This window comes from Aquarana catesbeiana, linkage group LG02 (assembly GCF_042186555.1).
Source record: "Aquarana catesbeiana isolate 2022-GZ linkage group LG02, ASM4218655v1, whole genome shotgun sequence".
NCBI lineage: Eukaryota > Metazoa > Chordata > Amphibia > Anura > Ranidae > Aquarana > Aquarana catesbeiana.
Window position 1 is genome coordinate 764,650,228 of NC_133325.1, and position 21,503 is coordinate 764,671,730.

The window sequence follows — 21,503 nt, forward strand, 5'->3', positions numbered from 1 at the left end:
GGATCATTTGAAATTTAGGGATAGTTTGGGGTTGGTTTACTAAAACTGGAGTGCAAAAATCTGGTGCAGCTCTGCATGGTATCCAATCAGCTTTTAACTGTTCGATTAGGCTTTGGAGAAAAAAAATAAAAATAAAAAAAACAATGGAAGCCGATTGGTTTCTATGCAGAGCTGCATCAGATTTTGCACGTTCCAGTTTTAGTAAATAACCCCATTAGGTACCCAGAAAACCACAACTTACCTGAGGGAATTTCTGGTATTTTGCCCTTCCTTGGCTCCAGCTCTCTTCATGTTGCCTGATTCTCCAGACTTGCTTTTGGACCTTTGAGCATTTTTATAATCTGACAAAATAACCTTCAACTTCTCTTCTACAAGTGCAGAAAGCCTTAATACCATACTGTAGATCTAAATGAAAATAGAACATATTCAGATAATTTTAAAGCATAGGGTCAGAGAGGACGACTCTTCAATCATGCAATACAACTGCAAAAGCATCCATAGACACTAGGAAATAACCTGATCACCCAACTATACTTTAATTGCTGGCAAGAAATATAAATAGTATACTTGTATAGTTTGTATATAGTTGAGTATCCTGCAGAGGCTACCGTTCTCATCTCTGCATATTGCCCTGCTACAGGCTACAGATAAAGGTCTGTATTATATAAGGTCTGCAAATATGTTCAAAGTAGGCCTACTAAAAAATGCGGCTGGATTGTAAATACAAAGAAAGTACTGACAAAAATCAGATAAAAAAAAAAAAAGAAAAAGAAAAGGGGGGGCAAGTTCACCCTTTGAAACATGTTACACCCTAAACATGGGAGTAACATGTTCCAGCATCTCCCCCCTTACCCTCTGATTGCCCTTAACCCCCCTGACAGCAGGCAGGGGTTTCTCTCCACCTCTGTCATTCAAAATCGGTGTAGTTGTACTGGGCTCTGTTCCCACAGCCATGTCATTTATTCACAGAGATCTGTGAATGAAGGAAACTACAAGTCCCAACTTCTACTGTGGCTGATGGCTTGTGGTTCTCAATGAACTATACATGCACTGAGAAGCGCCCTCATAGTTCATTGACACTTCCTCCAGCTTATGGAACAAAAAACCTCAGCGCAATCAGTGCTGTACTCAAAAATATATCTATCCTTTTTATGTTGTAACTATTTCTACTACTGCCCACATTATATATGTGTTTCCACATATAATTAAATATATACCATACTGAAACCGTGCCGCACACGGTCTCACTTCCTCCAGCTTCCTAACAGAAAGCCTGCACAGAGGTACAGGCAAGAAAGCTGGAGAATGTGTCTGCAGGAGCCTGACATTGCACTTGCGATCCACTGTTCGTGGACGAATGGCTTTGCAGGCTCCTGGGGAAAAAAATTAATTTACATTTTTTTTCCCTGCAAAAATATGTGGATTGATTTTTTTTTTCCCCGAAGGTGAACTTTACCTTTTATGTGTAAACAAAACACCACTTGCACTTATGTGTGTTGGGGTTAGCTGCACTGCACCAACTGTGCTGAGCGTTGTGGTATGTTCAAGCAGTATTAAAACCAAAAGCAAACATATTACAGTTTATCAATTCTTAGATGTTATGGCTCCATTTGTTGGCTCTTTTTTTCTTATTTTCACCTGGTGATCCAGCCAGTAAGTCTGCTGTTTTTAAAAAAAGAACAGGCCCTCTTACAGTTACAGGGATGAGACAAACCATTTACCATGGACAGGGGTGCCTACAATCAGGGCCACCATCAGAAATTTTGGGGCCCCTTACACAGTTTTAGGCCTGGCCCCTCCCCACCCCTGACCATCAACATTCCCCAGGGCCCGCCCACTGGCAGTTCCACCGTTCCCATCCCATGTCCCCCTCTTTCAGTCTCATCTCCCTGATCCCATGTCCTTCTCCTCCAGTCCCATATCCTCCTCCTCCTCCAGTCCCATCTCCTTCATCCCACATCCTCCTCCAGTCCCATCTCCTTCACCCCACATCCTCCTCCAGTCCCTGCTCCTTCATCCCACATCCTCCTCCAGTCCCATCTCCTTCATCCCAGATCCTCCTCCTCCAGTCCCATCTCCTTCATCCCACATCCTCCTCCAGTCCCATCTCCTTCATCCCAGATCCTCCTCCTCCAGTCCCATCTCATTCATCCCGCATCCTCCTCCTCCAGTCCCATCTCCTTCACCCCACATCCTCCTCCAGTCCATTCTCCTTCATCTCACATCCTCCTCCTCCAGTCCCATCTCCTTCACCCCACATCCTCCTCCTCCTCCTCCAGTCCATTCTCCTTCATCTCACATCCTCCTCCTCCAGTCCCATCTCCTTCATCCCACATACTCCTCCAGTCCCATCTCCTCCATCCCATGTCGTCCTCCTCCTCCATCCCGGGACTCTAGTTCTGGTGGCAACTGTCTCCAAGGGTATTTCTCTCTCACTACCTGTTGCGCCTATGTGACCTCACAATGGGACACAGATATTAAAAAAAAAAAAGAATGTAGTTTTAACTCTTCCATAATTTAGCCAAAATGGAAAAAAAAAGTGCTTGCTTTATATATACTTTTTATACACAACTAGAACATCTAATAGGGTTATATCAATGCATGAGATTACCCCTCACTTCCTGTCTTAGTTTCACCAGAACAGGAAGTGGGGGAATTTCACTGTGGGGAAATAGCTTGCAATTGTTGACTTATAATGTCCAAATTATATTGAGAAAAAAAAAAAAAAAAAAAAAATTATATATATATATATATATATATATAAAAACATATATAAACAATTGCTGGCTATATTCCCACAGGGAGATTCCCTCACTTCCTCTTCTGGTGACATCAAGACAGAAAGTGAGGGGAAATCTCCTGCAATGACATAACCCTGTTAGATGTTCTAGTTATGTATCATACTAAAGTATATCTAAAGCAAGCACTTTTTTTCCCCGATTTTGGCCAAATTATGATTGTTTGTCCCCATCTGTGTCCCACGGGTTGCAGGAAAAAAAATAGCTTGATTCCCCTATTAACACAGATAGTGTTGATGGGGGAATCCCTGCCATGGAGCCATTGTATTCTCCCAGTGGGGGGTGGGAAAACCGCCCCTGCCAGGAGAACACAGTAATTATTGCTAGTGGCTACAAGAGCTGCTAGCGATAATTGCATGTAAAATCTGACAGGCTGGTCATACTAAAGTTGATCCATCGATTAACTTGAGTACATTCAGCCTGTCCATACATAGTTTGAATCTCAGCCAGTCTCTGCTAAACAGAATTCAAACCATCTATGGCCGTTCTTATCTGCATTCTAGCTGCAATCTTCACAGGGGCCGATCCAGTTTTTCTCAGCAGGGGATCTGTCCGTAGATCCCTTGCTGAGCTGAGTGGGAAACTGACAGTCCTGTGTCTGCTCATGTTGTCCGTTTACACCCAATTGCCCTCTGATCTGGCCAGATGGAGGGGAATGGGGGCCCTTCAATCTTTTCTTTTAGCCAGTGAAGATTAGAGGCAGGCGGGTGTAAACGGACAAATTTCCATTTAAATCTGCCGATCCATAGAGAACAATGGGCGGTCCGATCAGGTTGCCTAAAAAACGGACAGGAGGACCCGATCGGACCACTCATGTGAAAGGGGCCTGAAAAGCAATCTGCATGGCTAGTTTAGTTAAACCTGGACTAATAATCACTGTAATGCTACCCATATTGCTGTCCTTTTAACATGGTGACATAAGCTGAAACCTATGCTGCACATGTGTAATGTTACTTTCACTCTGCTAAAAGGACAGCAACAGGTCTGGCAATACAGTGATTGATGATAGGGGAGCACAGGCTGTGCACTGTACATGCCTTCTAGCAGCTTCAGGGAAACACTTGTTTTCTTTTCACTTACCTCGATCTCTGCAGCAGCTTCTTTACAGAGGAATTCTGTCCCTCCCACCAACACAGGAAGCACGAGGCTCTTCAGTGATGGACAGTGCACACTGTGTACCTATTGGCTAAGGAGGCAGCAGGAGGCGGAGCAGCCGCCTCCTGCTGCCTCAGCCAATGGGCAACTGAAGGGCTGTTAAGTCCTTCCCTCATACCATCTCCCGAGTACCAGCCCTGCCAGCTTACAATGCTTAGCCTACGGCCGCGTCTCTCCTGCAGACCTGCACTATATCTCCTCCGGCTCCTCTCTCCTGCACACTTCCTGGTTGTCACCGGGCCCCGGCAGACACTCGGACCTAGTACATGTAACCTCCTGATGGCGACCCTGCCTACAATGATCAGTTTTGTTCTCTGCAACGGATTACAAAGTATTAGCTAGAGTTTGGCTTAAATTTGTTTAGATTTAATTAAAATTTGATAGTAGTCTACCTCTACCCCCTCTTCCCAGACTGACAAGTGGAGGCAAACTGGGTATCTGGTGCTCCAGGAGGCAATGCCCTTAGTTTGTAATAATGTACATTTGATTAGTCAGCCTTTAGGTAAAAACAAAGTTGAACCACGGTAAAGGGGTGATTTAAAAAGGAGGCAGCCATCCTCTGTGTGTCCAGCAACTCTGCAAAAAATATAAAAGAAACAAAGGGGGGGGGGGGGGCGCCTCTAAGTGTAGTATTAAAACAGCATAATTTATTGCACAAGATTGAAAACACTTACAAGATATAAGTGGGAGGCTTCTCGCATGATCCGGGTAGCTGGGAAAGGTTCTGGTGTGATGTTGTGCAGCATAGAACCTGAACCTTTCCCAGCTACTCGGATCGTGCAAGGAACCTTTGGGACGCAGTAGAACAGCCAGGACCACATACTTATGATGAGCATTACTCCTACTTATATCTTGTAAGTGTTTTTAATCTTGTGCAATAAATTATACTGTTTTAATACTACACTTAGAGGTGCCTCCCCCCGCCCCCCCTTGTTTCTTTCCCAGACTGACAATGCTGCTGACCAAAGGTGCTCCCTGTGCTGACTGATCCAGAGTGGGGGCGTTCTAATACAGGTGGTGTTACTGGCCATATCACCAGGTGAAAACAGTGGGGGAAAAAAAAAAGCCTAAAAAAAGAAAAAAAAAAAAAAAGGAAATGAATGCAGTCACTACATCTAATGATTGGTAAGCTGAAACAGATTACATGAAGAATTCCAGGCATCGTCATGTTCTATGTAGTTGCACTGGTCCAGCTTAGACCAACGTAACTACACCTGGCTGATGCCCCTGGAAGCTTGAAATCACTGAAAACACCACTACTCAGGTGATCTTCACTTGCTTCTGGGTCCTGTCCTGAGGGGTTGCTCTACAGCCATTTGAATATTGAAGGGCGGCCATTCAGAGAAGTTTTTGCATTTTCTGAACTGCAAAGGGTTCTCTGACTGGACGGGGTGGAGACATGGGGCAGTGGCTTTTTGCTCTTTTGATCTCATTCAACCAGAGAAGGCTTTGCACTAATTCAGAGAATGCTACTCAATGTCTGAATGGCACCCGCGCAGAGCAGCCAATCTCTGGGGTGTTCACAATGCATCAGGCTGGCCGTTCAGTATGGAACCTAAAAGCAGAGATCACTAAAGTAGCAAAGTCTACTTCAGTGATTGGGATTGATCAGACAGAAATGGTCCAAGCTGGACCAATGTAACCATGTATAACATTGCTGGTGAATGGAATTATTCTTTAAGGTAAAATCTGTGCAACTGTAGCTTATGTGAAGCCAACCTAAAAGGTTGTCTAGCAAAACTGGAAACCTTGATTTGCTCAAAGCACATCAAACAAAGTAAAAAGTTATTAAAAACACAATAAAAAGCTTGTGGAAGGCAAATAAATATTTTAAATCTGCAGCTCTCACCCTAGAGCGCTTGTTGGGTGTGTACAACCTGGCATTGCAGAAGACCAATCTCATGTCTTTACATAACTCCAATGGACTGTTGTAATTCCCGGCTGCCAGTTTCTCTTTAATGGTCCCAAAATCCATAGGGGTCTTTACCACATCATAGTAATCCTACAGACAGAAAGCACATTGTTCTTCAGCAATTTTTTTTTGGGGTTCTGTAAAGCATGAGGAAGCATTAGCGACTAATTCAGGTTATAACTGTAGCATGTGTCTGTTGAGGGAAATTTCCCTTTATTTCCTGTTCCAGCGACACAAGTCATTAACCACTTAAAGACCAGGCCTCTTAATCAGACTCGGTGTTTACGAGTTAAAAACAAGTTTTTTTGCTAGAAAATTACTTAGAACCCCAAACATTATACATTTTTTTTTCTAACACCCTAGAGAATAAAATGGCGGTCATTGCAATACTTTTTGTAACACCGTATTTGTGCAGCGGTCTTACAAGCGCACTTTTTTTGGAAAAAATTCACTTTCTTGAATAAAAAAAAATAAGACAAAAGTAAAGTTAGCCCATTCTTTTTTATATTGAAAAGATAGTGAAAGATAATGTTATGCCGAGTAAATTGATACCCAACATGTCACGCTTTAAAATTGCGCCCGCTCGTGGAATGGCGTCAAACTTTTACCCTTAAAAATCTCCATAAACGACATTTAAAAAAATTCTACAGGTTGCATGTTTTGAGTTAGAGGAGGTCTAGGGCTAGAATTATTGCTCTCGCTCTAACAATTGCGGCGATACCTCACATGTGTGGTTTGACTACCGTTTTCATATGCGTGCGCTACTCACGTATGCATTCGCTTCTGCGCGCGAGCTCGTCGGGGCGGGGCGCTGTGAAAAAACATTTTTTCTTATTTATTTTACTTGATTTTATTTATTTTTTCACTGTTTTTAAAAAAAAAAAAAAAAAAAAAAATGGGTCACTTTTATTCCTATTACAAGAAATGTAAACATCCCTTGTAATAGAAAAAAAGCATGACAGGTCCTCTTAAATATAAAATCTGTGGTTAAAAAGTCCTCAGATCTCATATTTGGACTTAAATGCAATAAAAAAAAAAAAAAAAAAAAAAAAAACTTATTTAAAAAAATGACAACAGAAAAATGGCCCTTTAAGATGTATGGGCGGAAGTGATGTTTTGACGTCGCTTCCGCCCTGCTATAGTATGGAGACGGGTGGGGGCTATCTTCCCCTTACTCGTCTCCATACCCAGCCACGGACAGGTCCCGATCGCCGCTGGCTCCGGTAAGTGGTGAAGGGCCCCTCTCCCGCTGCCAACGGTGATCTCGCTGCGAATACGCCGCAGAGACCACCATCATCGTAAACAGGATCGCCGACCCAAAAGATGCATACCCCGGTTGTGGCAGCAGCTGCTGCCGTTACTGAGATATCCATCTTTAAACTGCTGACGTGTATGTACAGGAGCCGGTTGGCAAGTGGTTAAAACAAGGGCACAACAAAACACCTCAAAAGAGTCAAGTTCATATTCTTGCACATTTTTACCCAAAACAAACACAAAAATAGGATTTCTGCACCCAGGATAAAATCCTTTTCTTGGACTGCATTTAGGGACACAGTCTTTATCCTTCGGGTTATACTGCTGCCTACAGGAGGATTGAACACTGGTCATGGTTTTATAGCAAAGACAACCAAGAGCATGATCATAAGCACAGATTGAGGGGACATGTGCCCCTCAATGAACTCCAGGAAAAGATGTTATCAGCAGTGTTGAGTACAAAAACTGAATATTTTTTCCCCCTTTGAAAGGAACACAAAGCCTAATCTCTAGAATTACCAAAAGCTATTTAACTGTGTAATGGGCAACAAATGCTAACTGGCCAGTAACAAAAAAAAGACTGGGGGCAGTCTGCAGATCAAAAAGCAGCCTGAAAGGCAATACGTCTGAAGTTGGCATGGGCAGAAACATTCACCTGGTATAACTTGGAGAACATGTGAACAGAACACCAGGTCGGAGCTGTACAATTTTGAGAAGCTATTTCCTGATGCTGAAAAGCCAAGGAAGCATTCATGGAATTAATGAAGTAGCCCTAACACATGCAGACAATGGAGGGAAATTTCTTTTTGGTGAACTAGTTCTGGACAGAGAAAGATGGACGAACATTTTACTGATTTAAGTTGAAGGCAGAAATTACCTTAGGTAATTAGGTAGTCCTGGGCCGCAACACCACCTTGTCCCTATGCAAATCCAGAAAGGATTCTTTGTAGGATAAGGCTGTAGAGGTGTGTCTAATGGGTTCAATCATTGGATTCTGAAAGACAGAGGACCAGATTCCCTAAGTCACAAGGGAACAGATGGGAGAAACTATATGTGAGACCCCCTGTATGTCGATACATGTCTAATGATAGACCTTGCTGAAGTAAACGTCTTTGCTTTGCGCATCATAGGAATCACCGACTCAGATTCCCCTGGAACAGCCACTGAGATGGAGGGATGCGGATGATCTAGCAGTTGCCACAAAGCAGTTGCCAGTCCAGAGCAATGGAAAGCCCTCCATCTTGACCTTATGAAGCAAACAAAGAACAAGTTTGAGGAACTACATAGACCACCAACAGCACTACTGCAATCCCAGGAGGACCCCTGTACCCGGAGGCAAACCTCTCCAGTTTGTTTCTGAACCCAGGTCCAGGGGCTGCCGGCTGTGGAAAACTGCCTGCCAATGGTCTACACCTAGATTACACACTGCTGACAAGACTGGAACAAAAGTCTGCACAGGAAAGGATCCCATCTACCTCACTTGCACAGCAAGACTTCTGGTTCTTCTAGGAAGATTGATGTACGTGCCATGTCTACCTGAATCAGATGATCCTCCAAGCAGGATGGTCCAACAGTGCAGGGACAGCAAAATTTCCCAAAGCTCCAGGATGCCGTAAGGACACGAGACTACTCCAACGACCAAGTCCCCTACATAAATAAGGTGCATACCTAGCCCACAGAGTGCCATTCATCACAAAGAACCTTATAAAATAGGTAGGAAGCAAGCAAGGCATATCATGACTCCAGGACCTGAATTCTGAGCCACCAATCCAAAGATAACTTGGGCCAATACAAACAAATAGGTTCGTCTAGAGACTGAATTTTCCCACAGAATGTTGCGCTGCGGAGGTCAGAGTAAAAGTGGGTATAAGAAACAGCTTCAAAAGGAGATTACAATCAAGCCAGGGACTCTCATGCAAAAACAGTCAGACAGCTCTTTAACCAAACAGTTCTCTTGTGGAAGCAACACTTTGCCCTGAGCTGTATCCAGGACTAGACTCAGAAACTCCACATGACGAGTCTGAGAGGACTGCTGAAGGGTTAAGATCCATCCAAACTGTGGTAAAGTCTGGACAATCAAAGCTACGTCCAACAGAGCCTGCGCGGTTTCCTCAACAGGAGGATTTGTAAGTATCCTACAATAAGGATGCCGTGAGAGAGCAGTAAGGCTAGTACTGTTGCCAACACCTTGGTGAAAAACCAGAGGTTCAGACTGGAGGCTGAAGAGCAGGGCCATGAACCGGTAGTTTTAGGACTCCAAAGCTAAGCATAATAATCGGTGTGCTATAAACATATGGACATGTAAGCATCTTTTGATGTCTACAGAAGGTCTCCCGTGTGAAAGGAGGTGATGATAAATTGGATAGAAGAATTTCAGGACTCAAATGATGATATTCAGAGTTTTGAAATGGGAAACCGTGAACAGATTGGAGTAAAAACTCTGGAGCTGTTCTGCCACAGGAACGGAGACAGTGAAATCTTGATCCAAAAGACCTAAGTGCGTTCGATAGACATCTGTGTGGTGAACCTGAGAAGAGGGCAGGCAGTGAAACTCCAGTTCGTTGCCAAATCAAAGGGAACACTGCTCCCATCCTCCCTGCAGGGATAAATTGAAATGCCGGGTGCCTGCCCACAAGCGCATCATAGCTCCATCCACGGAACACTTCAAAGATGGACAGGCTTCACTCCATGAGCATCACAGCAGAGGTAAAAGATGTTCATCCTCCTAGAACAATAGTAAACTCTGAAGCGGTTAACCTGGGCCAGCTACAGTTTGTGTGCTTGCCAGTGTCCAATTCCTCTGTAGGCAGCAGTCCAACCCAAAGATTACAGACTTCCTCTGACTCTAAATGGAAAAAAAAAAAAAAAAAATTTAGGTTAGTGTTCTGCATGGTCTCAAACTACACTTTGAGCCTTGCGGAGGTCAAGGCTTCATGTGTAAGTTTACGTTTGACTGTGGAAAAGTGCATCTGCTGTCCCCAGTAAGAGGACATATTCTATGATGCGCAACGATAAACAGATGTCAGAAACTGTAAAAACGACATTCCCAGTGTTTCTACAGCATTCCTGAAGCAGCAATCTAACAATGGGATAACTGATACTCCTGTCCAATCCTACCAAAATAATAGGCCCCAATTATTTTATAATTTACATATACAAGCTTGCTTATAAAAAGCACCTGCTCACACTTACAGGGTACCGCTCCAGGTCTACAGGCTGTCTGAATGGTTCAGAATCTTCACATACTATAATGAATTCAACCAGGTCCATGCAGCACCTCTTCCAGCTATTCACGGTTTTTAATCTCTGCTGCAAAAAAAATTTACATTATAATGGGCAGTAATCAAATGCAAAATTTGTAATATGTGACAATAAAGGAACAAAAATGTTTAATAGGTTTCCAGTTTAGAGAAAATAATAATTAAAAAAAAATACAATGGTAGTGAAATCTCCTGTTTATTTAACCACTTCCATACCGGGCCTATTCTGGCATTCCTCTCCTACATGTAAAAATCATTTTTTTGCTAGAAAATTACTCAGAACCCTTACACGTTATACATTTTTACAGGTTACCAGTTTAGAGTTATAGGTGGTCTGGCGCTAGAATTATTGCTCTTGCTCTAGCTAACGCATCTACCTCACATGTGTGGTTTGAACACCATCTACACGTGGTCACGCCGTACTATGCGTTCACTTCATGCGAGCACGCGGGGACAGGGGCACTTAAAAATTTTTTTTATTTTTTTAAACACTTTCCCTTTAAATTATTTTGTTTTGATCACTTTTATTCCCATTACAAGGAATGTAAACATCCCTTGCAATAGGAATAGGGCATGACAGGTCCTCTTTATGGAGAGGTGTAGGGTCTATAAGACCCCACATCTCTCCCCCTAGGCAGGAAAGGCTGAGATAAAAAAAAAAAAAATCTCGGCCTTTCCAGTCAAGTACACGGCAGTATTTACAACTGCAAGGCTGGACGTGACGCTCAATGCACATGCATGAGTGCTGTGAACAAGGCTTATCGCCTAAACTAGTCTGCTGCTGACTGTACTCACTGTGGAGGCTTGAAAATAAATATGCTTGATGATATGGAGTTGCCGGCTGCCTCTTTCACTCGATGACCGTTTGTCTATTGGTGTGTGGGAGGACACCTCAGCTTGGACACCCCGACTGCAAACTTCCAAAGTAAGACTTTGTTTCCCACTACTCTGAGCCATACAATCTTTGATCAAATCAATGCACATGGATGCCTTCAGGCATCCAATGTAAATTTTGGGCATACAGTGGAACCTTGGATTATGCACATAATCCATTCCAGGAGAATGCTTGGAATCCAAAGCACTCGCATATCAAAGCGAGTTTTCCCATAGTTTCCCCATTGAATCCTGCTCGTCTTGTGAGACAACACTTGCAAACCGAGTCAAGATTCAAAATAAATATCAGCTTGTATTGCGAAACGCTAGTTAACCGCGTTACTCGCAATCCGAGGTATTACTGTATTTACAAACTGTAGAGACAGCTGCAGGGTAGACCTGCCCACATTATTGAATAGCTCTACGGAAGCTGTATGTGGATATATGCTTTGCTTGCATAAATGCGTGCACAGGAGTGAATCCAGGAACGCAAAAAAAGCTGTGCTTGGGGATTTACAACCGTGTTCGAGTTTATGCAAGCATAGTGTATACCTGCGTACAGCTACCCATTACTGTGGGCAGCTGCATGTTGCAGCTTTCTTTTTTTTTTTTTCAAACGTTTATTAAATTTTAAGTTTACAGACAAGAGCAACAGAAACTTCAATTGATAAATTCGGTACATGTACTCATACATCTGACATGAAGAGCATTTGTAGCGTGTATAGAGTATTGTGATCAGAGGAGTCTCTGTTGTGAGGTCTTGGAGAGTCTGCATTAGAGGATCAGGTGAACCAATGCAATCCTACCCGAATCCCAACACCCCTAAGGGGGTCAAACTGTGTGAGGGAGGGGGCGGTTGTTGTCTTTTTGAGATGACCCATCAGTGTTGGTTTACGCAGTGGTGGAGCTGACCCTCTTCGTGTTTATAAGGGTTTTGTAGGGCTAACCTGTGGCAATAGACAATTATGTAGAGAAGCTCACCTATATAATTTCTTTAAGTTGGCCCTACATTCGAAGGTTGGTGTTGGGTTTTATTTTTTTTCCCCCAAGTGATGTGCGGGGGGCTCTCGTTTTGCGAGGGATGGTTAAGAATGGGTAGGTGGAGGTGGCAGGGACTCTATCCTTGCTGTGGATGAAGATGTGTGTGGGAGACGTCTGCTTGTTCACACTGTGTGGTGAAGTTATGAGTTGTTTAAGAGATGTTGGAAATCTCAGGAGTCTCGAAAGTGTAAATAGCAAGCCCACGTTTTGATATTTCGTCGGGTTCTCTTTAGCTTGATGGATTAAATTCTCCATTTCCGCTATTTTCTCTACACGCTGAATGCAGCTTTCTCTTCTAGGTGCAAAAATAGGTCAGATGCCTCAACCTGCCATGCTCATGATGCCTAAAATTAAAGCAACTCAAGGATCATTTTCTGCCGCTAAAGATTCTGGATCTACAAAACTTACTGTGTTTCCTGATGATCTAGGTTGATCAACTGTATTTTCCTGAAAAATATACAAGAAACAACAGATAGTGGGCTGCAATGTATACATCCAAAACGACAAACTGTTACCAAACTGCTTAAAGAATGTTACCCCAACATTCCATATTCCTGAAATGTGCTTGTATTTTAAAGTATCCCGCCCTCTTTGCATTGCTTCCTTTGTGTGAAATACCTCTTTTTCGTGCCAGTCCCTCTACTTTCCCATTTCAAACTGGCCCTGCTAGGCAGGAGAGCACCTTCATCCCAGCATGATCAGTTTTCTGGCTTGTGCTGCCACTCCACCACCCCCTGCACAGCTATTCACTGGGAAATTTTATATATATATATATATATATATATATATATATATATATATATATATATATATATATATATATATATATATATATATATATATATATATATCACAAGGTAAGGGTTCACATATACTTTAACGAAAAAACCTGCAATCTCCACTATGGGAGCGACAAGCAAAAAATGGAAATTTCTTAGAACAGATCATTAACCGCGTGCCGACTGCAGCAGTAAAACTACAGTGTGCATATATATACACACACACACATACACACACACGATTCAGTATTTCCGGGTAGGTCCAGCAAATGCCGATCAGCGGTTCACGGCCAATGATTTATGGCCAGGCCCCTTCGATCATTGTAGCGAGTGACAGGAGAGAGCTTTGTGTATGTAAACACAAAGCTGTCTTCTGACAGCGGCAATGTGCCGGTTTTTGTTTCCCTGCAAAGGGGGAAAAAAAACGGCACATTGCTAAATAAAATCAGCACACATTAACATTTGTTAGGAACATAGTTGACACTTTGATCGCCCCAGATGTTAACCCCTTCCCAGCCAGTGTCATTAGTACAGTGTCAGTGTATATTATTAGCACTGATCACTGTATTAGTGTCACTGGAGAGCTCAGTGGCAGTTAGCCAGTTCCCACAAAGTGCCAGTTATGGCCCGTATACACCATCTGAAAATCGGACCAGAGATCGTCCGTTTTTTTTTTTTGTATGCTAGTCGCATATCAAAAATGGAGAGGTTACTAAAGTTACGAAAACTCTCGTACGACAGAATTTAAAAAAAAATCGGAAGTCATGTGTTGAAGTGTATTTTTATTGTATTTTCGGACGACAACTGTACTGATTATACGAAAATCTTACAATCTGGTATCATTCGAGAAACATTTTCGTTTGTCCCATCAGATGATATCGGATGAAGTGTCGTGATCGTCTCTCGAAAAGCTCTGTACTAACAATCCAATTATCGTACGATCGTTTCGAAAGCGACATTTTTTGTCCGATTTTCGGATAGTGTGTATGGACCATTAGTGTCAGATTGCCTGCTGTCCCACTATAAAGTCACTATTAGTATATAAAAAAAATGCCAGTATACATTTCATAGTTTGTATAAGTTATAACTTTCACGCAAACCAAATAATATATACTTATTGGATTTTTACCAAAGACATGTAGCAGAATACATTTTGGCCTAAAATGTATGAAGAAATCTGATTTTTTACATTTTTTTATTGGATATGTTTTTCTAACAACGTACAAATTAAATTTTTTTCTTCAAAATGAATGCTCTTTTTTGTGTTTATCGTGCAAAAAAGATAAACCCAGTGGTGATCAAATACCACCAATAGAAAGCTCTATTTGTGGGTAACAAATAATATAAATTTTGTTTGCGTACAGCATTGCATGACCACGCAACCGCCAGTTAAAGTATCACAGTGTTAAATAGCAAAAAATTTCCTGGTCATGAAGGGGGGAAAATCTTCCAGAGCTGGAGTGATTAAGCAACTGCCCTATCTGTGAATGCAACACTGAGCCCCTGGAAGTGCCATTCCATTCCTCAGCAGATGAGTGAAGCTAAAACTTGGTAATAGCTGGTGCTCACCTGCCAGATCTGCACAGGGAAAGTCTGCATTGACCAATGGTGAACAGTCACAAGTAATGCTTGAATTAGGTGTAAAATTAATTTAGATATCAATGTGATTATAGAACCTGTTTGCAGTACAGGGCAACTACAACTTCAAAAAACCCTGCTATCGTATGCATGTGCCAGAGATTGGGGGGGGGGCGCCGGAGACACTTGGAGACCGCTCGGATGCACTCGGAGACACTGGGAGAGGCTCGGAGACACTCGGGAACGGAGTGTTTCCGAGTTTCACCGGCGCCCCCGCACCTCTGGCCAAATGCGGTACTGCACACCCCATTGGCTTGAATCCTGCTGGTCTTGCGAGACAACTAACGTTCACAAAAGAGTCAGGATTTTAAAAAAATAATAGCTCGCATTGGGAAACACTCGTAAACAGCGTTAAATCGCAATCTGAGGTATTACTGTTTAAGAGTCACTATTGAGTTACAGTACAAGGGTCTAGTGCTATAGGCCCTGGGTTAGGTAGCGCTTCACAATTTAAATTAATGCACAAAGTTACCTGTCCATCACAGGAGTCCTGCTCTTCAGTAGTATTGCACAGGTCTTCAATGCGTGTACAGCTGCTGTCCCTGCAAAACAAAGCCTTTCATCATGTTTTCATTTTGTTTTAGGGCTCCTAATGTAGATCTGTGTGAATAGGGGCCAAACTATTAATACACATACAAAAACACAAATGGATTACCCGAGAGATGCAGGGCTATTCAAAATACAGTCCTATTAGGAGTCTGCCCTGAGTTCATACAGCAACTGTACATCACTACTGCAATGACCAACTGTATAACTCTAATGCAGGGACAAAAAGCAGTTTACATGAAGAGCAGGGACTGAGATTTAGCAAGTTTAATTTAAAAAAAAAAGGCTGACCTGGGAGAAAATGTCATGTATGAAGACAGAGACAGAACATACAATGAGCTGAATGCATATTCAAGGCAATACAACACAGGCAATACAGTGCATCCGGAAAGTATGCACAGCGCTTCACTTCTATCACATTTTGTAATGTTACAGCGTTATTCCAAAAGGGATATAATTCATTAATTTTCCTCAAAATTCTACAAACAATACCCTATAATGACAACGTGAAATACGTTTTTTGAAATCTTTGCAAATTTATTAAAAATAAAAACCAAAAAGAAAAAAAAAATCCCATGTACATAAGTATTCACAGCATTTGCCATAATACTCACTTGAGCTCAGGTGCATCCTGTTTCCACTGATCATCCTTGAGATGTTTCCACAATTTAATTGGAGACCACCACATGTGGTAAATTTGATTAGACATGATTTGGAAAGGCACACACCTGTCTATATAAGGTACCACAGTTAGCAGTGCGTGTCAGAGCACAAACCAAGCCATGAAGTCCAAGGAAGTGTCTGTAGACCTCGGAGACAGGATTGTATTGAGGCACAGATCTGGGGAAGGGTACAGAAACATTTCTGCAGCATTGAAGGCCTCAATGAGCACAGTGGATTCCATCATCCATAAATGGAAGAAGTTTGGAACCACCAGGACTCTTCCTAGGAGCGGGCCAAACTGAGCGATCGGGGGAGAACGACCTTAGTCAGGGAGGTGACCAAGAACCCGATGGTCACTCTGACAGAGCTCCAGCATTTCTCTGTAAAGAGGGGAGAACCTTCCAGAAGAACAACCATCTCTGCAGCACTCCACCAGTCAGGTCTGTATGGTAGAGTTGCTAGACAGAAGCCACTCCACAGGTAAAAGGCACATGACAGCCCACCTGGAGTTTACCAAAAGGCAGCTGAAGGACTCTCAGACCATGAGAAATAAAATTCTCTGGTCTGATGAAACAAAGATTGAACTCTTTGGCCTGAATGGCAAGTGTCATGTCTCATCACGTGGCCAATACCATCCCTACAGTGAAGCATGGTGGTGGCAGCATCATGCTGTGGGGATGTATTCCAGTGGCAGGAACTGGGAGACTAGTCAGGATTGAGGGAAACATGCATGCATCAATGTACAGAGACATCCTTAATGAGAACTTGCTCCCGAGTGCTCTGGACCTCAAACTGGGCTAAGGTTCATCTTCCAACAGGACAATGATGCTAAGCACACAGCCAAGATAACAAAGGAGTGGCTACAGGACAACTCTGTGAATGTCCTTAAAGAGGTTGTAAGCCCTTGTGTTTTTTCACCTTAATGCATCCTATGCATTAAGGTGAAAAAACACCTGGCAGTGACCGGCCCCCCAGCCCCCGTTTTACTTAGCCAAGCCCCGTATTTCCCCCGGCAGAGATGCGCTCTCCATCTCTCCACGGGGTCTCGGCTCTTGATTGGATAGATAGTAGCGCAGCTATTGGCTCCCGCTGCTGTCAATCAAATCCAATGACCATGGGGCCAGGGTCGAGTCCGGCATTCGAAATGCTAGACTCAGGAGCGTGCCAGCAAGGTAACCCCCCCCCCGGGAAAGCGCTTCTCCTAGGGGGTTATCTGATAAGGGGAGGAGCTGCGAGAGCTGCCGGGGGACCCCAGAAGAGGACGATCGGGGACACACAGTGCAAAACGAGCTGCACAGTGGAGGGAAGTATGATATGTTTGTTATTTAAAAAAAAAACAAAAAAAAACGAGGGTTTACAATCACTTTAAGTGGCCCAGCCAGAGCCCAGACTTGAACCCGATTGAACATCTCTGGAGAGATCTGAAAATGGCTGTACACAGATACTCCCCATCTAACCTGATGGAGCTTGTTAGGTCCTGCAAAGAAGAATGGGAGAAACTGCCCAAAAATAGGTGTGCCAAGCTTGTAGCATCATACTCAAAAATTCGAGGCTGTAATTGGTGCCAAAGGTGCTTCAACAAAGTATTGAGCAAAGGCTGTTAATTGTTTGTAGAATTTTGGGGAAAATAATTCATTTAATACATTTCGGAATAAGGCTGTAACATAACAAAATGTGGAAAAAGTGAAGCACTGCGAATACTTTTCAGATGCACTGTACATTATTGAAATTAGTAAATATGGCAAGATGGGCCTTTAACTAGCATAGGTACATCAGCGTGCCATGGAAACAATTTTCATATTTTGGTACCTGCATTTAAAGCAAAGTAATATGAGGTGACTGGCCCACAAGTACTCTTATAGCAACTGTTACAATGACAGTGACTTTGGAATGATGAATCAAACTGGCACAGGGGCACAGCAACAGTGACATATAGATAACATACAAAACACGCACAGGTGGATGTTTATGCTCATATGGATGTGGACTTTGGCATGTGCACTGCAACTAAAATGGCGCAATGATTGGATTTTGCACGCATGACACTTCATGATGTCAGTGACATGACTACAGTATGTCAGTGCAATGGGTCAGTCATAAAGACCCATTAATATTCAAAATCTTTAAGGCCTCTTTCTTACTTGCACGGTTTTTTTTATTTGGGGCTGCGTTAAGAAAAAAGGGAATGCATCGAGGTAAAAAAAAAAAAAAAATTGCCTTTAGAACCACTTTAAACAACTTGCATATTTTTCAATAGGCCTTCTTTATACAGTCCTCCACCACACGTTCAGAAAAACACCCATATATAGGGTTATGCAATGATGCCAGCACAGGAACACTTTAAATCGTACATAACTGGGACAAAAAGAAATGCGAGAGAAGATGGCATTTCTCCGGCTCTAAGGCTTGCCTCACACTGGTGCGATGCGGGAACCACAACGATTCTGGTGCAGGTTTCCGCATCGCACCTGACTCGCAGGCAGTTCACACTGCTCTCTGCAAACCGCTGCAGGTGTCAATACAAAGTTGACACCCACAAATCTGTTTGCAGAACACAGTGCGAATTGTTGAATCGGATCGCATGGGTCTGAACACCCATGCGATCCGATTCCAGTGCGGACCAAAAGAAGGGTCCTGAACCATTTTGGTGCAAATGCGATGCGATTTGTATGGCTGAATTCGCATCGCACAGACATCGCATGTGATGTGCACAGGCATGAGGTGCGAATCACATGCGATGTCTGGCATCACACCAGTGTGAATCCAGGCTTATATAGCACTGCTGTAAAAAGACAGAACCAGCATATAGCACTGCCTCTGAGCAGCAACAGAATAAGTGAGGGTTGAAGGGAAAGTTATATACAAATTATCTACACTAAGTACAAAACTTAACAGTTTTTCTAGAGGATATGCTTAACCACTAGAGATCTGCGCTATAGCCGAATGACGGCTACAGCGCAGACCTGCTTTGCCGGGACTACGTCTATTGACGTAGTTCCGTGCACGAGCAGCCTGCGTGCCCCCTGCAGGGTGCGTGCGGCGCGCTCTGTGATCAGCGTGTCTATGAGACTCGCCTGATCACAGATCAGAGTAAGGGGTCGATCCCAACCTCTTACCATGTGATCAGCTGTCAGCCAATGACAGCTGATAATGTGACATCAACAGAGCCGGTAATTGGCTATTTTTTCTCCTCGCGCTGACAGCGTGAGGAGGAAAAAAAAAAAAAGACAATCACCGGCGGCTGTGAGAGGGACATCAGTCCCTATCACGGAGAGTGCCACCAGAACTTCAGTGCTCACCTATGCCCTCTGCCAGTGCCACCTAGCAATAGGCAGCAGTGCTGCCTACCAGTGCCCCCCAGCGCCACCCACCCGTGCCCCCCAGCGCCACCCACCCATGCCCCCCATCTCAGGCCACCCATTCCAGGCCGCCTTATCTGCCCCCATCAGTGCCGCCTTATCTGCCCCCATCAGTGCCGCCTTATCTGCCCCCATCAGTGCCGCCTTATCTGCCCCCATCAGTACCGCCTTATCTGCCCCCATCAGTGCCGCCTTATCTGCCCCCATCAGTGCCGCCTTATCTGCCCCCATCAGTGCCGCCTTATCTGCCCCCATCAGTGCCGCTTTATCTGTCCCCATCAGTGCCGCCTTATCTGTGACCATCAGTGCCGCCTTATCTGTGACCATCAGTGCCGCCTTATCTGTGACCATCAGTGCCGCCTTATCTGTGACCATCAGTGCCGCCTTATCTGTGACCATCAGTGCCGCCTTGACTGTGACCATCAGTGCCGCCTTGACTGTGACCATCAGTGCCGCCTTGACTGTGCCTATCAGTGCCGCCTTGACTGTGCCTATCCGTGCCCATCAGTGCAGCCTATCAGTGCCCACCAGTGCCGCCTCATCAGCGCCTATCAATGAAGGAGAAAAATTACCCGTTTGCAAAATTTTATAACAAACTATGAAACATGATTTTTTTTTCTTCAAAATTTTCCATCTTTTTTTGTTTGTTTAGCAAAAAATAAAAATCCCAGCTGTGATTAAATACCACCAAAAGAAAGCTCTATTTTTGGGAAAAAATGATAAAAATTTAATTTGGGTACAGTGTTGTATGACCGCGCAATTGTCGTTCAAAGTGCAACAGCGCTGAAAGCTAAAAATTGGGCAGGAGGGGGGTTTAAGTGCCCAGTAAGCAATGGTTAAAGCTGAACTCCAGGCAGATAAAAACACCACTTAAGCCAGCTGTGTCATTATAAGAATAAAGGGTCCATTTATAATGCAGCAGTATTACTTTCCTCTACCTCTTACAATGAACATGCTTACAGGAAAGAGAATACACAGGGATAACTTCATCAATGTGCTGCTGGTCTTTCACAGTCATAGGTTGGGTAGAGTCTTGGACCAGACTAGATCTTTTAGATTTATTCAGCAAAGTGGTCCAGGAACCTGGCTGTGGCTGACTGCTAGGGGTGTCTCCCATCTGGCTGAACAAAAATGCACATCTTGAGACAGACATTTTTCTCCTGTGTATTTATCTGCTTGGCTGGAGTTTTTCTTTAAGTAGCACAGAGAAGAGCATTATACAAATATGTACTACATGAATAACATTAATACTAAGTGTTTACAGCCACTCAGTAGCACCTACAGCTGACCAAGTTTCCTAGTGGTGCTGCAGAAAAAAAAAAAAAAAAAAAAAAAAAAAAAAACTAAAGCAGGTATATGTTTAAAATATTAGAATGTCAGACTAAAATACTAATCTACAAAACAATTCAAAAGAGAGATAGATATTAAGTCTATTCCCCATAGGGCTACCACACGGGAAAAAAAAAACTAAGTTTATTTAAAGGCAAAAAACGTATTTTTTTTTTTTAACATTGGATAGTGAGGACCGGTGTTAGAACCACTATTTTTATTGCGGTCTGTGTCCCTATTGATGAGTCACTTTAAAAGTCAGCAGCTACAAAAAAAAGTGGTTCAGTGATGTGGGCGTACGAAGCCCCGCTCCTCTCAATCACTACTACGGGCGCCCGGCTGTGGCTTCACAGTCGGGCATGCACTGCTCATGCATGAGCCGCACTGAGATTGGCCGGGCAATCTTCGGGGACCTGTGACGTGTCCCAGAAGATTGCAGGGAGGGAGGGGGGAGAGGTGAACTTCCTTCCGGTGCCACGGAGCCCCGGGAGGACGTGGGAGCTGGATGCCTCTAAAAGGAGGGTATTCGTCGAAGTTCCATTATTGGGTGGAATTCTGCTTTAAGGCTGCATTCGCACCTAAGCAATTTGAAATGAGGGCGGAATCGCTACGATTATGCCCGAGATTCCACAATCACTGCAAAACGCGGGATGCGTTTGCGATGCCATTATTTCCCAATGGCACCACAAATGCGGACTGATTTTGCTGCGATTTCACGGGACATTTGTTTGCACGAGATCCCTCCGCATTTCTGGTGCCATTGATAAATAATGGCATCGCAAATGTGTCTCGCGTTTTGCCGTGATTGTGGAATCGCAGGGATTTCGCTGACAATTCAAATTGCCTAGATGTGAATGAAGGCCAGTTGTTCTAATCACCAATGCAATAAGAGTGGT

At 43.5% G+C, this 21,503-nt stretch overlaps 2 protein-coding genes across 5 annotated transcripts in view; both read right to left on the reverse strand.

The window, feature by feature from the left end:
• GET1 (guided entry of tail-anchored proteins factor 1) overlaps positions 1–21,503 on the reverse strand; it is a 101,522-nt gene that overhangs the window by 14,147 nt on the left and 65,872 nt on the right. The window lies entirely within an intron of this gene.
• On the reverse strand, positions 223–15,713 carry LOC141129294 (PH-interacting protein-like). Of its 4 annotated transcripts, none has more exons than XM_073617241.1 (6): positions 15,366–15,713; positions 15,183–15,252; positions 12,702–12,740; positions 10,312–10,425; positions 5,803–5,955; positions 223–405 (listed from the first exon to the last, which is right to left on the reverse strand). In XM_073617241.1, exons 4-6 carry the CDS (start codon positions 10,387–10,389, stop codon positions 238–240), a joined length of 399 nt encoding a protein of 132 aa, XP_073473342.1. In that variant the 5' UTR covers positions 10,390–10,425; positions 12,702–12,740; positions 15,183–15,252; positions 15,366–15,713; the 3' UTR covers positions 223–237. The 4 variants fall into 4 exon arrangements, with proteins under 4 accessions (XP_073473342.1, XP_073473340.1, XP_073473341.1 ...); XM_073617239.1 differs by having other exon boundaries at positions 10,312–10,428; positions 15,366–15,693; XM_073617240.1 differs by having other exon boundaries at positions 15,183–15,713.